General features: G+C 46.0%; 1 protein-coding gene across 3 annotated transcripts in view; it reads right to left on the reverse strand.

Moving 5' to 3' along the window:
* Positions 1-3,030: 3,030 nt before the first annotated feature.
* The window catches only part of FERMT2 (FERM domain containing kindlin 2), an 89,651-nt gene continuing 75,523 nt past the window's right edge, over positions 3,031-17,158 (reverse strand). For 2 of the 3 annotated variants that reach the window (XM_083612813.1, XM_083612815.1), the window contains exons 13-17: positions 16,253-16,474; positions 9,465-9,485; positions 6,953-7,077; positions 5,682-5,823; positions 3,031-4,569 (exon numbers count right to left, since the gene is read on the reverse strand). In XM_083612813.1, the coding sequence (XP_083468939.1) occupies positions 4,396-4,569; positions 5,682-5,823; positions 6,953-7,077; positions 9,465-9,485; positions 16,253-16,474 (684 nt within the window). In that variant the 3' untranslated portion in view covers positions 3,031-4,395. The remainder of the gene's footprint in view (positions 4,570-5,681; positions 5,824-6,952; positions 7,078-9,464; positions 9,486-16,252; positions 16,475-17,158) is intronic. The other variant, XM_083612814.1, reaches the window with a different exon arrangement.

Genomic DNA, 17,158 nt, shown 5'->3' on the forward strand with positions numbered 1-17,158 from the left:
ATACCAGATTCTTCAGATACTTCTTCAGGTATCTGAAGAAGTGTGCATGCACACGAAAGCTCATACCAAGAACTAACTTAGTTGGTCTTTAAGGTGCTACTGGAAAGAAAAAAAATTTTTTGTTTTGACTATGGCAGACCAACACGGCTACCTATCTGTAACTGGGACTATGGAAGGCACCACATTGAGCCGCATGAAATGGAAGTCCATCGTATCTGAAGAAGTGTGCATGCACACGAAAGCTCATACCAAGAACTAACTTAGTTGGTCTTTAAGGTGCTACTGGAAAGAAAATTTTTTTTTTGTTTTCACTATGGCAGACCAACATGGCTACCTATCTGTAACTACTCTTTTAAAAATAGCAATAGCTTTAACTCACAGTGTCCTTGCACTTGTTAGATTAAATATACATGCACAAAGCAGGCAGGTATTACTTATGAATGTATTACATAGATTTATCACTAAAAGTCTTACAAACTCACACTCTGAGGCAGACACCAGAACAGAACTGACCTACTGCTCAGGGGCTCTAACAAGACAAAAAGACTTATTAACTGACTTATTAACGAGTATGCATTACTTAGCATTTTGGAGGCTCTTATCTCACAAAAGGTCTGCTTCTCACGTGGCTTGTAATCCTCTCCAAGTTGGAAATTGAGCGTTAATAAGCGTCTTATTTGGACAGCATTTCCAAAATTGTCCCACTCATCCTGATTGAAGCATGATCACACGGTCCCTCCAAAAGGGTTAACGAGCGCTGAGCAAACCTCAGTATTTTTATGTGTGGTTTGAAGAGGAATGAGGGAGGAAGAGGGAGAAGGAAATGAAGCCCTTACAAAGCAGCTTGACAGTCACAGGAGAAGCTCTCCAGCCACTGCTGCCTATGTGCTTATGGAGGAGAGGTCTTCTATGCAGGCACCAGCCCCTCCCCAGAGAATACTGGAACGAAAGCAACATATTGCTGATTATTATTATTGTTTTGGCAGGGGGAAAAGTGTGGACCAGAAGGGAAGAAGAAATGGGAGGGGAGGAAAGGGCAAAGGGCAGGTCTGTGCCAAGTTTGTGACCTAATTTCTGTGCCAAGGGAAACTGAATCCAGCTGTGAACAGCCATCTAATTAAGAGATTTTGCAAGTATTTGCTTATTTTGCTCAACTTACTCTGCTTTTAGCAGTCACGGAGAGGCAAGAAAATCTGCTGAGCAATAAAATCCCACTCCCTGACGAATGAAAACTCATGGGGTCTTCCCACCTTGTTTCAAAATACCCCTTCACCGTCATGAGGGCTAGAAACCTGATTGTGTGTGTTTGTGGTGTGTTTGAAAATCTTAGGATGGCGACACGGATGACTGTTGGGGTACCTTCCAGCCCTACAATTCTATGAAGCAAGATGCAAATCTACACCTGCGTTGTGCAGCGGAGGGTCATTCCTGCCTCCTGCTTGTAAGCCAGACTGTGTCTCTCTTTCTCTTTCCTGTTCCAGCCACAGCTGACTTGTTGATTAAGCTCCTCCAGTAAATTCTTAGCTGGCATAAAACGGTCTGAGGAAGAGCTTCTAGCCTCATAGGAACTGAACTTTTCCCACACAAGGAAATAAATAAGCTTAACCTGTGGCTTTTTTGGAAGGTGACTTTGACAAAAGGAATTGTCACTACTACCAGAGAAGCCGTAGATGTTGTTGTTGTTTAGTCGTGTCCGACTCTTCATGACCCCATGGACCAGAGCACGCCAGGCCCTCCTGTCTTCCACTGCCTCCCGCAGTTTGGTCAAACTCATGCTGGTAGCTTCGAGAACACTGTCCAACCATCTCGTCCTCTGTCGTCCCCTTCTCCTTGTGCCCTCCATCTTTCCCAACATCAGGGTCTTTTCCAGGGAGTCTTCTCTTTTCATGAGGTGGCCAAAGTCTTGGAGCCTCAGCTTCAGGATCTGTCCTTCCAGTGAGCACCCAGGGCTGATTTCCTTCAGAATGGATGGGTTTGATCTTCTTGCAGTCCATGGGACTCTCAAGAGTCTCCTCCAGCACCAGAATTCAAAAGCATCCATTCTTCGGCGATCAGCCTTCTTTATGGTCCAGCTCTCACTTCCATTCATCACTACTGGGAAAGCCGTAGATGTAGACCTGAACTAGTTTTTGGACGAGAAAAACATTTGTCCGATTCAGTCTGTTTGGTGTTTGGCGACACTGCAACATTCGCATCTCCGTTCAAATCCCTGTGTCTCTTAGATTTCCTCATCTCACCTCGATGAGCACCCGCTCTTCCAGAATGTTTAACGGCAAACGTCCAAGTGCCTCTGGCAGAGCACCCTCATGCCCTCACCCACCTATGCGTGCCTCCAAGCTCAGCTGAAAGCTTATGTGCTGGGATGGGGTGGAGAGGATGGACCCCCTCCCTGGGGCTCAGACAATTAAACACCCTGCCCTTTCTCCCATAGTTCCCTCCCATATCCAGCGGGCGAGAGATCCTTAACACAAATGGCTTAGCTAAAATAAGTTATGCAACTCTCCTGCTCAAGCCTCATCGAGAAAACCAGTTGCACGGAGACCAAAAGAGCAACATGAAGCAAGTTTTGACATTTGTACGTCTCCGTTATTGAGGCTTGCAAAACTGATGCGTTTAATGAAGAGGGTTTGGCCAGATTGCCTTTATTAGCTTTGGAAGTTACATTTCATCTCCAACAGGAAGGAAGCCCACTTTGTGATTATTTTCCACTAGAAGCAACCTCTGCACGCTGTCTATATAAAATTGCCTTCAGATTACATTATACTACCAATTGAAAGGGCACAGAGGCGATGTTTAGCCCTAAACAAATTCAGCCTGGCTTGTAGGACCTCATGATTTATTCCCCCCAAATGTAATTAGCATTGACTCTGGAACACTTATGACTGTGCAGCTCTGGGAAATACTATTATAGGTCAAGAAATTACCTCTGTGATGCACTAGACTCTTCCCCCCACTCCCCCCAAAAATGTATTTTTAGTTTTCCAGAGAAATACAAGCACACATACTAAATGGACACACAGAGACTGGAGGTTAAATAAAAGATTTGACCTTTATTTAAAATACAAGGCATTTGTACATAGTGTTTTATGTCACGGGACGAATAAGCACAATACTGGGCGAGTTGGGGGTCTCCCTGGCTGTTAGTGTTAATTTCATAGCGGGAACCCTCGAGCCAAGGCAACTGAGTCTTGTTAAGGGCTTTGTGGCATAGCTATAAGGAAGTCAGGATTTTAACTTAAGATTAAAAACATACCATAAGGCCAATACGCTCGGTACTATTGCGATTCCTACTTTGGCGTGTGAGACTAGGTTTTTTTTTTTTTTAAAAAAGAAAAGAAATAAAGAAAAAGGAAGAAAAACCTGTACAATTTTATAAAATTTGTGTTTTTCTTTTTACATTAGTTACACGCACGCGCACACACACAAATCCTTATACTTCATAGACCTTTACTTCATATTGTAATGATGTCTTCCTTTTTGCATATCATCTTAGGCAGACAGTGACTATGCTGGTGAATACTAAAGGTGTTCGTAATACAATACGGTGTAAAAAAAAAGAAAAGATAAGGGGAAAGATGAAAGACACACACACACAATATATATATAAATGATTATCAAAAGGAAACAAGAAGTTATAACAGATACGCTTTAAAACCTAACGAAGGGAGTATTTTTCAAGGCCACGCATGATTGTTTTTGTAAAAAGCTCCAGATCCTTGCAATGGACCTGATTTACGTAGTGCGAAAAATAAGGGGCCAAAGGACAGAGTCCGCCAAGCACCACTGCTGCACATGAGGCACCCATGCGCAAAACCCCAACGAAACGAATGGGGAAAGAGGGGCAGCAAAGAGGGCTTCTTGGATTGCACACCAAAAAAGATAAATGCTACTTCTAAAAGTAGGAGGGGTGTTGACACATGGATGTCAATTTTTACAATATATATATATATATATATATATTTATTTATTAAAAACTCACAAAACATGCATTAACCATGATAAATAGACTTCATATAGATTAGGCCCTGGGTATCTTTATAGTTAAGATGGCTTAGAGGTGTTTATTGATTTGGTTAGCTTACATCTGTCAGAAATTAACCTGACCAGGCCCCACTGTCTGGCTGAGGTGGGGCAGGGGAGGGGCGTGGGGCGAGAGGCACAAGCGTCAGCGTTACACGGTTCGTGTTATTGTCTTGTTCTAGCAGATTAACGGAAGTGCTGCTTAGTGCACATACAAACTGGTCTGCTAATGCAAAAGTTTCCATGATATTAAAGAGTAAAGATACACTTCAAGCTTAACTTGATTAAGCAGCGTATTTCAGATAACAGCTGTTGAAGTTAAATATTAATATGGCCGTTGAGTTTCTGTCAGTACAACGGGAGGTCTCATCTGACTCACACCCAGCCACTGGTCAGTTTGTAGAACATCTCTTCGTCTAAGCTTTCGTTCTGGTCTTTCGCACGCGTTGACAAGAAAATGTAGCCGCCAATGAACTCGTGCACCACTTTGCAATCCACTTCGGTGCAGATGAAGGACACTCGGACGTCATCGGCAAATTCTACTGTTACCTGGAAGTGCAAGGCAAACACAAAACTTTGTGCCAGCCTAAATGGTTGTGCCCAAGGGCCCTTCATGACAACACTGCCACTTAACTCACAACTATTGAAATTCTTATCCAAATTCCTCCGAAGAGCCCAGAGGAGTGCACACACAGCTGGCGGGGGAGGCAGCGGGCGGACAGTTTGGGCAGCGCGGAACCTGTGTGCACCCAAGCCACCGTGTCTCTAAGATGTGGTGGCTCGGGTGTGCTGCAGGCCCCGCGGTGAGTGCTGCCTGGCATTTTGTCACCCCCCCCCTCAGTGTACACAGGAATTATTCCGTTCTGTCACCACAACATCCCCATAAAGTAGGCTAGGCAGAGATTGACTGACTCAAAATCACACAACTCCATGGCTAGCAGGAATTTGAACCCTGGCCTCCCTGTCCTAGGTCCAATATTTTATCCGCTGCAGAACAATCTGCAGATGATTCTCCCAACCAAGGCTGAGAAGACTAAAAATACGGGAAAAACACATGTGATCCCTCCCCTCTTACATGCCATTTCCTTCCTCAGCTTTGTCAAAACCAGGAGGTTTAATCCGTGGCTCTGACAATGTTGTTGGACTTCAGTTCTTAGAAGCCCCAGGCGGCATGACTAGCTTCCAGGGATGATGGGATCTGTAGCCAAACAACACGTAGGAAGCTAGAGGTTAGCCACCACTTCTCTAACCAGAGTTTGCCCTGACAACTGAATCGAGGAACTATGGTTAGTGCCATTCATATGGCTACATTTCCCATCTGACTGACAGAATGGAAAGATCTTAGCCACAGTCTTTCACCAGCCAGTGTTTCCTTATCAGGTGAATGCCATATCCTTCAATAAGACAACCTAGTCAAATGCTGAGATCATCGATTGCTAATTTAGCTGGGAGTTTGTGTGCAAACAAACTGAAGTTCTTTAGGATACATTCAGGCCCTCAGAATTCTCCCCAGGTCCCACACCCTCTGTTCTAAGGCCACATCCCTCACTGGCTCTGCTTCAGATCGCAGGTTTTCTGGCCTGACTGCCATGTGTCACTGAATGGTGCCAGTGCCTCTTGCTGACCTTCCGCATGCCTAGAGAACTCTACGCCTTGCTTACCATTTTTATTTCCCAGTTCACGTTCCACTGTTTCATGTTGCTGAACCGCCATGTCTTGATAGCGTCGCTGGTGCTTGCATCCATCCGTATCAGCCGGTTGTAGGCGATCCCAATAAGTTCTTCCTTCTTGCCCCCTTGGAACCTGAGGTGTCCAAGTTGTATAAATAAACACTTTTACATCAATGTCTCTCTCATTCTTTCCCAAAGTGCCTAACAGTGAGAAAGTACTACCTGCCTCCAGAGAAGCCCACTCCTTGGGCTGTTGGCTGCACTTAATGTGCCATGAGTTACGACTATATGAAGCATGGCTCCCGAAGGCAACAAAGCAAGCCTTCTGCACTGACTCATGCAGAAGCACAACGGGTAGCCTCCTTCAAGAGGTGGCCATTACTCAGCATCGCTGTATGAGGAACAACTGAATGGCCCGGTTACAGCCAACGCAGAAGCAGGGCGGAATCCGGTGGCCCACAAGAGGCCACGAAGGTGGTAAATCTGGAGAAGTAAAATAATGGCAAGATGCAGCAGCCAAGGATACCTGCAAGGAGTGGGCACTTTGGGAACAGTTTCATCTGTCAGATTTGGATCTTGTGTACACTAGCAGTTTTCATGTGGCTGAGTATATCCCACCCTCCCTCCGCCAGCACTTTGGAAATGCTGTCCTATGTTTACATTCAGTCTAACAGATTTTTTACTGCTCTGTATTGCTTTTTATTCAGCTGTTTTCATTGTCAGGAATTGGTTTCGGTGACTTAATTTGGAAAGGCAGTGTAGAAAAATACCGTATTTTTTGCTCTATAAGACTCACTTTTTGCCTCCTAAAAAGGGGAAATGTGTGTGCGTCTTATGGAGCGAATGCAGGCTGCGCAGCTATCCCAGAAGCCAGAACAGCAAGAGGGATTGCTGCTTTCACTGTGCAGCGATCCCTCTTCCTGTTCTGGCTTCTGAGATTCAGAATATTTTTTTTCTTGATTTCCTCCTCCAAAAACTAGGTGCATCTTGTGGTCTGGTGCGTCTTATAGAGCGAAAAATACGGTAAGTTTCAGGGTGGGGAAAACCTTTACTCGTGATTGTGCAAAGCACTCTTTCCTTCTGCCTAAATCCCAGTGAGACAACTCAAGAGTAGAAGGTTTATATTGCTATGCTCCCAGTTCCACGTTCTTATGGGCAATGAGTAGGCATAACCCGATAACTGAAGAAGGCCATATACCCAACTTGCCATTCCCATCTCACACATCTGCACGTTGATGTTTTTGGTGGATAACTGCACAGACCTTGCAATGAAGTGTGTGATGCCGAACTCTGGGAGGGACTGCCAAGCTTGTATAAATCTCATTTTGGCTTCAATGAGACTCATCTGGGCGACGTTCTGATGGGCCTCCAAGATCCGGGCAGTGATCTGTAGGGCAGCAACACAGAGAGTTGATACTCTGCATTGACAGTGGCAAGAAGGGAACAAAATACAGAGAGCTGTACGAAGGGAGGGGGGGGACAGAGGAGAAGGTTTATTAAAATGACCCCAACACGCCCCTGCAGTTTCTCGCCTGTGCTTAAACTTGCAACTGTGCTCCTGCAAATATCTTGTAAATACTGATCTTTGCGGGTGTTTTTCTGCATGATGTATGTCTTGAAAATGTGAGCTGTTCTGATTATCATTATTTTTAACAACCCTGCACATTCACAGAAACAGCTGCGCACCCATTTATCAAGTGGTGGAGGAGGCCTTGGGAGACGCAAAGGCACCTGGGATTGTGCAGGGTCAGATTCTCTTCCTCCCCAAAAAGGAAGAAATGGGCCGGGGATGGTGTCATGTGCACCAATACGAACCCGCAAATGGGTGATGGGCAATATCAGGTACATGGAAGTAAGAAAAAAAATGCCCCCAAATTAATTAGCTAGTGAAAAATGACAAGTATACCCTGGCTGTCTCAGCTACCTTTTTTTTTATGACTAAACATTTTTTCTAATCCCTTTGAATGTGGAAAAAGAATGAGGATAAAGTAGGCCGCCTCTGCAGCAGTCTCTGGATTTAAAAAACAGGCAACGCTTCCAGGAACCAGAGTTCTCAGCTCCTCTGTCTCTCCCGCACTGAGGTTCTTGTTCCCTTTCCCTTCCTTGCCCCCCCCCCAGTTAAGTCTTCATTGGAAGGATTTGCAGCTTTTAAAAACCAAGCATGTTAGCAAAAGCAAAGGTCACAAGTGCGCTGCCGAAGAAGCTGCCCGCTCTGGTGGGGGAGGTTGCCGAGCGAAGGAAACAAGGCTGCTCATTCTTCCTCCCCCATTCTAGAATATGCATTCTTCATTCATCCAGAGGGGCATTAAATGAAGCAGTGAAATCTTCTGCTCACTTGCAGGGAGCAGCAAAGAAGGCCTTCGAGTGACCAGCAGCAACTGGCAAAGTGCTTTTTCCGCTTGCAACCCACCTGCCACTGCAGAGCTATTAGAGGGGCTTGACGGCTTCGCTCAGAGCTGGACTGGCAAGGGCCAAGAGCCAAAAGAGAGCGCATGCACATTTAGTCACCGCACTTGGCAACGCCATGGGTAGCTGCACGTCATGAATGTCTGGCCAGGAAGTGTTAACTTTCCATCACGCATTTTCCTTGTTTCTTATTTTATGTGTTTGACCATAAGCCTGTAGGCCTGGCCATCTGCTTCGTTGTTCTTAATGGCCGTGCAGCACCTAGTTGTTTAAACGCTTGATTTATTTATTGCTACTATTAAGGAAGAGAAGGGACAGCAGGAGCACTGTGCAAGCAATGGGCTATGGGAACAGAGTGCACCATCAGGGTTGCTGCCTATCCATAACTCTCTCCCTGTCTCCTGGAAGCCAGAAGTCACGAGAGGGATCAGCGAGAGCAGCTGCATTAAGAGGTCTCCTTTTTTCCACGGCTCATTGACTTGGCAGGTGCTCACCCCTAAGCTAGAATGCTTGACCATTAGAGCATCCTTGCCAGATCAGAATTTCCATCCAGCCCAGCACCCTGTTTCCAACGATGGAAAGCCAGATGCTTTCAGAAAGCCCACAATTCCCTGTTTTGTCTTCCGGTCGACTGCTTATTTTAGAGCTACACTTTCTCTGAATGTGGAGGCTCTATTTCACTATTGCTGGTATCTAAGCCCTTTATTAGGGACGCGGGTGGCGCTGTGGGTTAAACCACAGAGCCAAGGACTTGCCGATCAGAAGGTCGGCAGTTCGAATCCCCGCGACTGGGTGAGCTCCCGTTGCTCGGTCCCTGCTCCTGCCAACCTAGCAGTTCGAAAGCACGTCAAAGTGCAAGTAGATAAATAGGTACCGCTCCGGCGGGAAGGTAAACGGCGTTTCCGTGCGCTGCTCTGGTTCGCCAGAAGCGGCTTAGTCATGCTGGCCACATGACCCGGAAGCTGTACACAGACTCCCTTGGCCAATAAAGCGAGATGGTCAGGGGTCCCTTTACCTTTACCTTTAAGCCCTTTATTGATCTGCCATTACTTGTGCATTTCCTGGTGTTAGTGCCAGAAAGCAAAGGAGGAGACACAAGAGTAGCCACGTACAAAACACAGCACACCCTTGTCCCAGAAGAAAGCAGGCAGCAGGAGAGATGGAAGGGTGGGGAATATCCGCCCGTTGCTTCTCGTTTACTCGTATGCCGTTACATAGCATAACACCACACGGAAGCGCTTGCAAGTCAACACACGCTACGTTTCTTATAGCGCATCTCTGAGAGCCCCTTCCCTGCTTTTAAGCATATATTCACAACACAGCAAAGTCTTTTAAGTGCTTATTTATTTTATGTTTACTGTCACTTACCAAGTCTCTTATATAGCCTGGCTGCAGAAGGCAAATGCGAAGAAAAGAAAAGGAAGCAGAAAAAAAAGAGGCAAATCAGAAATATGGCAACAAAGCAAAGGGAGGAAAATGTGCAAATTATCAACAATTGTCGTTCAAATCAATTAAAACAAAACAAAAAATCAAAACCTTTCACCACGAACAACTGTCCTGGGGTGAAAAGCAGCAGGAAATGAGCACAAGCACGAAGAAGGGAGCAAAAAGGAGTGCAGCAAGACCAGGGGCTCTCCAGGTACTTTGGACTGCAGCAACCCAGGGCTGGCTGGGGCAGGTGGCAGTCCAAACTACCTGGAGGGCGGCAGGTTGCGGAAGGCTGTTCTAGAGAATGGAGACTCAGCCATGGGACGACCTTCCACAGCCCACAGAATCTTGGAAGATTTTCACCCTGTCTTCTAAGGCAAGCTTTTAGCTGACCGAGTTGATGAAAAATGGAATGGCAAACAAGTCAGCAAACCAAAATAAAAATGCAGGATTATCATCTCGGACTGGAGAGCGAGAAAAAAGAAGCACAAGTTAAACTGTGTTTTCTGCAGCTCCTGATCTCCATGGAATGAACTTTTGTTTCCTGAGCAAAAAGAATCAAGTACTGCAGCATAATGAACTGTTGCTTTGAGTGTGTACAGCTCAGTTGCTGAATGTACACAAGTTACTCAAATCACACGCAAACAAGCAGCAATCTCCAGCATGTTTCTGGCGTGGCGGCTGTAGTGAAATAAGACGCCACCTGCACTTTGAGAGCAGCAGCTCCTCTCCTCTAGCAAATGTGAAAGGAAAGGTAAAATGGGGAGAGGGTTTCCTGTTTCCATTCTTCTGCAGTCAGGAATACTCAGGCACAGCTTATATTCAGCAGACATTGAAAAATTGCTTGCAAAGACTACCAAGAAACCTAGAAGTACTCAAGCAGTGAAGTGCCACCAGCATATCAAGTACAGTGGTACCTCGCAAGACGAATGCCTCGTAAGACGAAAAACTCGCAAGACGAAAGAGTTTTTCGTTTTTTGAGTTGCTTCGCAAGACGATTTTCCCTATGGGCTTGCTTCGCAAGACGAAAACGTCTTGCGAGTTTGTTTCCTTTTTTCTTAAAACCGCTTGAAGCGGTGCAGTTGCGACCGACCGTGCTTCGCAAGACGAAAAACCGCGCAAGACAAAAAGACTCGCGGAACGAATTAATTTCGTCTTGCGAGGCACCACTGTACACTGGTACCTCTGGTTACATACTTAATTCGTTCCGGAGGTTCGTTCTTAACCTGAAGCTGTTCTTAACCTGAAGAACCACTTTAGCTAATGGGGCCTCCTGCTGTCGCCGTGCCGCCTGAGCACGATTTCTGTTCTCATCCTGAAGCAAAGTTCTTAACCCGAGGTAATATTTCTGGGTTGGCGGAGTCTGTAACCTGAAGCATATGTAACCTGAAGTGTATGTAACCTGAGGTACCACTGTACTAACCACTGGGTTGCTGCAGCATCATGGAATGATTTGAATGTTTGACTGAACCACCACAGATCTAACATCACACACAAAAAGGAGCCCTTCCATTTCCCCCAACCGAGTCTGTCCGTATATTCTGCTGTGGTTGGCCAGGGCAGAGGACTGCACCTGACTGAGGAGTCAGAAGCAATGATCTGGCACACAATATGAATTCTGAATGGCAACAACAACTTCTATAGGTAAGAGGAAGAGATCCTATTTCAAATAAATATGGGGAAAACTCTGCACCCCCGTTGGCACTTTTCACCAGATGTCTTTTTGCCAAGAACTACCTCCATTTTGAGGGACACAGGTGGCGCTGTGGATTAATCCACAGAGCCTAGGGCTTGCCAATCAGAAGGTTGGCGGTTCGAATCCCCGCAATGGGGTGACCTCCTGTTGCTCGGTCCCTGCTCCTGCCAACTTAGCAGTTCAAAAGCACGTCAAAGTGCAAGTAGATAAATAGGTACCACTCCGGCAGGAAGGGAAACGGCGTTTCCGTGCGCTGCTCTGGTTCACCAGAAGCGGCTTAGTCATGCTGGCCACATGACCCGGAAGCTGTATGCCGGCTCCCTCGGCCAATAAAGCGAGATGAGCGCCGCAACCCCAGAGTCGGCCACGACTGGACCTAAGGGTCAGGGGTCCCTTTACCTCCATTTTGCAGAAGGGCTCGTGGGAAAAAGGCTCCCTTTCCGAGGCCCAACACCTGGCAGCATCTCCAGTTGAGATGCAATCTCAGGTAGAGTCAGGCAGGCAGGGAAAGTCCCCTGTGTGGAGAACTGTTGCCAGTCAGAGCGGACAGTGCAATGCTAGAAGAGACACACTTCAGTAGCAGAGCCTTGGCCCCAGCATCTCTGGGCAGGGCGGGGCAGATTTCCTGCCTAAAATGCTGGAGAGCTGCTGCCAGTCAGTGCAGACAGCAATACTGTGTGAGATGGATCAATGGTCTGAATCAATATAAGGCAGATTCCTACATTCCTTAACTGTCAAGATTTGATTCCTAGAGCTTGCTGTCTATTTCAAGTGTGGCAGCTGAACTTCGCACTGTAAAGCGTGGAGCTCTGTAGTGGAAACCAGTCCTGCTCAGAGCAGTGAAAAGAGACCTGGCATGTGACGAGTCCACAGCCGCTGTAGATTCACAGATCAACAGATTGCTACTTCAGAAGCAGCAGCTCTCCCTGCTCTCCACTTACTCCCTGCATTCTACAAATTCCACAAGGGCAGCATTTCCTTCGTTCCACCAACAACACATCACACGACATCCCTGTGCAGCCGCCTCCCAGATCTAAGCAATCCAAGGAAGGCAATGCTAACAAAATACAAGTCCACACCTCTAGCCAGCTTTCCTTAACCGAAGCCCCTCCTGCTTCTCCACTCAATCCATTTCCACATCAAGGGAACCTTTGATGGTCAGAATGGGTACACTTTATCCTGCCCCCCACCTCTCCTGCTACCCACAACATCACTTCTTAATGCACAAGCTACATCAATGCAAGAGTTGTTTCTCCCCCCGCCCCAGTCTGTGCCCTCTTGCATGCTATCATTTTTAAAAACAAATAAATCATAATTTCATTACATGCGCTCTCGCCATGCTGGGTATAACGGCTCTTTCAGAGAATAAATGAAAGTTATACAGGTCGTCAGCACTGTGCCAAAGGAAGGGATCTGCCCACCCCCAGTTTTTCCGGATGGTATCTCCCCTCTTTGGCACACAGAGGCTGCCCCTGCAATTCAAGAACAGTAAGGAACTTTCCTCTGTAATTAAATTTCAAAAAAATCCTCCAAGTTAACATTATAAAAACTTCTGCTGCACTGCCCGAGCAATAAACAGGCTGTCTGCAGCCCACCCCCATGCTTTCTGTTACCTTAATCCTAACCACCTCCAACCTGGTGTCTTCCAGATGTTTGTACTACAATTCCCATCAGCTGTGCCAGCTAAGATTGATGGGAGTTACAGTTGAAAACATCTGGAGGGCAGCAGGTTGGGGAAAGGAAAGCTGCCCTGTATACCCTCTTCTGAATCATGCATGGCTGAGAGCTCGAAAAGCACAACACACTTCTTGGAAGTGTTCCCTTCCAGTGGTAGGAATGTCAAGCATTTAAAAGTTGAAATGGGGAAAAAACCCACCACGGAAGATGTACTAGGACCACAGCATGTTTTAATTTTCTGTGCACCGCTTATAGAGGTATTAAGTGGTATGGAAATGGTCTAAAGAAATGAGTAAATGGATACACTGCTCAACGCCCCCTGTTTTGCTAGGACACCAAAGAGCAACTGTGTGGTGGCACACAAACATTAATAGTCACAAGTGCCAATCAAGGAGTTACGCCAAAACTTACACATGACTGCAGCAGCACCGAGTCACATGTTTTGGTGCTCGTTTCAGTTATTGCACGACACTACTTATAATGCTACTAAACACTCCGAAGCCAGTTTGGGTTTGGTGGGGAAAACACAGGAATGGAATATACGAATTCAACAAAAACGTTTTGTTGAATTCATTCAATTCCTGTGTTTTCCCCACCAAAGTTGAAATCTTTTCCAAGCTGTCAGAGGCTCAGGAGCAGAAGAGCAGGGGAGAGAGCAAATAGAGAGCGGAGGAGAGGAATCAGAGGGGAGCGTAGGGGAATATGACAGTGGACCGAGAGATTCCATGAGCTTCTCCAGCGAATCTGAAGATTCCCAGGAGGGGGCGCCTATGGTAAGGGCGAGGCGAATCCCAGAGGGGACGACCCATAAACAAGGAACCAGAGGGGAGTCCCAAGGGAGTAGCGGAGCAGTAGGGCCAGTTCCCCCACCAGAGCACAGTGGGGGGGAAGAGTCACGTGAGTCAGGACCAGCTTCTCCTCCATCGGGGAGTGGGGAGACGGAGGGAAGGCCAGGTCCAGCTAGCCTCCCCGAAAGGGGGAGCAGTGACACAAGTGTAACGGTCAGAAGGAAAGTGGGAGGCTGCGCGCGCGCGCCAAGTTCAAATGTGGAGGAGCGCGGGACAGCAGAAAACCCGGATTGGGAGCCAGGTCCTAAAGCCCGAAAGAGGGGGGGGGAGGAGTCGGGAGAATCAGCGTCAGAAGAATCTCGGAGGGCTGAGACTCCGACTAGCAGAAGGACCCAGAGAAAGAAGGAACAGAGGAAAAGGTGGAGTAAGGCTAGAATCGTAAGCTGGTGTCAGGGGGGAGGAGATTCAGATGGGAGTTCTACGGTCTGACGGACAGATGTAGCGTTGCACGCTGCGCGTCTAGAAATGAGACTGAACTTCAATAAAGACTTTTAAACTTGGGCAAGGAGCAGCGTTGGTCTTGTGTGAGCTGGGACCTTGGGCAGCGCTGACACAAGCCTTTGAAAAACAGTGTTTGTAAGGCAGCCCAAGCATGTTCAGAAGGCGACTTTGTAAACTGAGCTAAACCAAATCCTAGTGCTGATTTATTCTGCCAGCCATAGCTTTCATTCTAGACCTGGCTATGCCAGTTATGAACTACTTATTTCCACTTCAGATCACTTGATTCTGTCAACATCCATGGGGTCAAACTTGTTTAAGTGGAAATATATTGGCAAAAAAAATATTTTTTGTTTTCTTTTACTGTGCTGGCTGAATAAAATTTCCAGGTAGCACTGCTCAAGATAACCAAATCCTTCATTCAGCAAATTCCCAAGTTTGGTCACTTTTTAACAACAGCCTGAACAAAACAAATTAAGATTGTTTGCTTTGCAGATTTAAATGATTAATCCCAGATCAAAGCCACAATTAAGCAGCGTTAATGAAACATCCTAATTGTTTTTAAAGCCATCAAATATTAAGAGGTAGCTTTTAAGTAAATTTATAGATGGCAATTAACTGCTTTAAGAATCAGTTACATAGACAAAACATCTTCACCATTGTGTTGGAGAGGATGCAAGGCAGTTGGTAGGACAATTCCGTACAAATCAGCATGCGCAATAGAATCCAAGTCTGGGTTTACTAACAATATTTAAGGAAGATGAGCTCAATTTATGTTATAAGGAGCTCATCACTTTCTTTTTCTGGTGGCAGCACGACTACTCCTAGCACAGAACTGGAGAGGACTTGAACACCTACTGCATATCACAGGAAGGGGACAGAATGTATGGCCTTATCTGAAAAACGGACGGGAAGAGTTCATGCCTTGAACAACAACTCATCTGATGATGCCCCTGAAATACAGCGCCCCTTTATAATATAAAACATTTGAATGAACTGGTGCCCACTGACTACGCACATAGGTTTATGGCAAAATCAGGCACACTAAATCTTCTGTTCTTGGGGGAGGGGAGGAAATGGGGTAAACTTAATGTTCTTTTCATATTTTGTAGAAAACCAATAAAAAAGCTATAAAATAATTAAGAGGTACTCTGTAAAAAGTCACGAGGGAGTGGGAGTAGAAAGAGGGAGGGTGAACTGCTCTTTCTGGGGCAGGGGGAGGGGAGTGTTCAAATGGCCTCCTTAAAGGGAAATGCAAACAATACTACTTTTTCCACTGCTGGGAGAAAAAAATTGTCCAGTAGCACCTTACAGACCAACTAAGTTTGTTCTGGGTATAAGATTTCATTGTGCATGCACACTTCTATACCTAGGACAAACTTAGCTGGTTTCTAAGGTGCTACTGGACAATTTATTTATTTATTTATTTATTTTCGGCTGCATCAGACCAACACGGCTACCTACCTGAAACTGGTAGGATAGACACTACAGGTGGAGAGATTTCTTAAATTCTGGTTTGGAGTGGGCAGGAACAAGAGAAAAACACAGCAGAGGCAGACAGCCTGAACTGAACGTGTGAAGTTACATGCTCACCACCCACCACTTCTCAAGCAACTGAACAATTTCCACTAGTGGAAACAGGCGCGACCACTCTCCAAAGCACAGGGAAGTTGACAAACGGATCACACACCTCTGTACACCATGTTAATGAATCTGGAATGACCATCAGTATTGTAATTATGAACACAGAGCAGACTCCCCACTCCATCTTTAAAGGTGCATTAAGGAAACAGCAGATAGGAAACACAGTCTTTTTAAACCTTTTTTTTTAAAAAAACCACCTAGATTTTTCAGTGTCATCAGTGCACACAATGCTTGGCTTCAAAATAACACAGCGAAGGAGAGTCTTGCCCCCAATGACCTTACAATCTTATGTCCAATATTGAGCTGGCCAGCATAAGGAAGCGGGTCCAAAGTGGAGGAAATGATCCTTTGGGCGTATTTGGAAATCCACCCACCTTGTTTTCTGGACAAAGGCTCCAGCAAAATAAGACTCCAAAGTTAAGTACCTGCTTGTTTTTATACTTCTTCAGGTATCGAGGGGAAACCAGACATTCAGGGTTGATGTCCGTGGTGACCTGCTCAGCAATTATCTGTGGGTCTGGGTTCAGATGCTGCATTTTCAGAAAAGACAAGATGTTCTGAACTTCCAAGTTGTATGAACTGTCGGCCATGGTTTTGCCCTTGGAGGCTAGCCGGCAAGCTGCCATCCAGTGTGCATACTGCTTCTCCTACAGTTTGAAAGGAAAAGGAGGTGCCCATTAGCCTTCGCTTCATTTCACTCTGGTTCTGACAATTCCAGATCTGAAATTCTTGGTACATACACGGTAAGCCAAACTTAACACCAAATGCATTTGCAGGATAACCAACCCATAAGAAAGGAGACAAAAGGGCTCATCTTGCAGAAATATTGTGGCATTCTGTTTCGTAAAGTTGTGCTGGAATTAAGTTTCAATCCCAGTGAGTGCTGAATCCGAATACCGCATCTGTGCATCTTTGCAACCCTGTATTTTCACCTTCATATTGTGGGTTGTGGGTGGGAGAGACACATATATAAAATTGGTGGCTTGTTTATGGATTTGCAAACTACTACGGGATATGGACCAAAGAGTTCCACTAAATGTGCAGCTGAAAATAAGCCACCTTTAGTTACTTCTTCAGTGAAATTGAGAAAAAATTGTTTTTGCCACTGTTTCACCTCACTGGCTCTTGCTGCCAGGGATGGGGTCAGTACTGAGAAATGCCCTCAGGTTTTTGCTGGCAGCCACACAGTGATGATTTGTCACCTTAAACACCTTACAGGGCTTGGACCCAGGCTATCTAAAGGACCGTCTGTTCCCCATGATTCTTCCCACCTGTTAAAAACTTCTGTGGGAGGCTCTGATCTTGTGGCCTGGCACTGAGGACAAGGCCTC

This window comes from Podarcis filfolensis (genome assembly GCF_964270895.1).
Source record: "Podarcis filfolensis genome assembly, chromosome: 1".
Lineage (NCBI taxonomy): Eukaryota > Metazoa > Chordata > Lepidosauria > Squamata > Lacertidae > Podarcis > Podarcis filfolensis.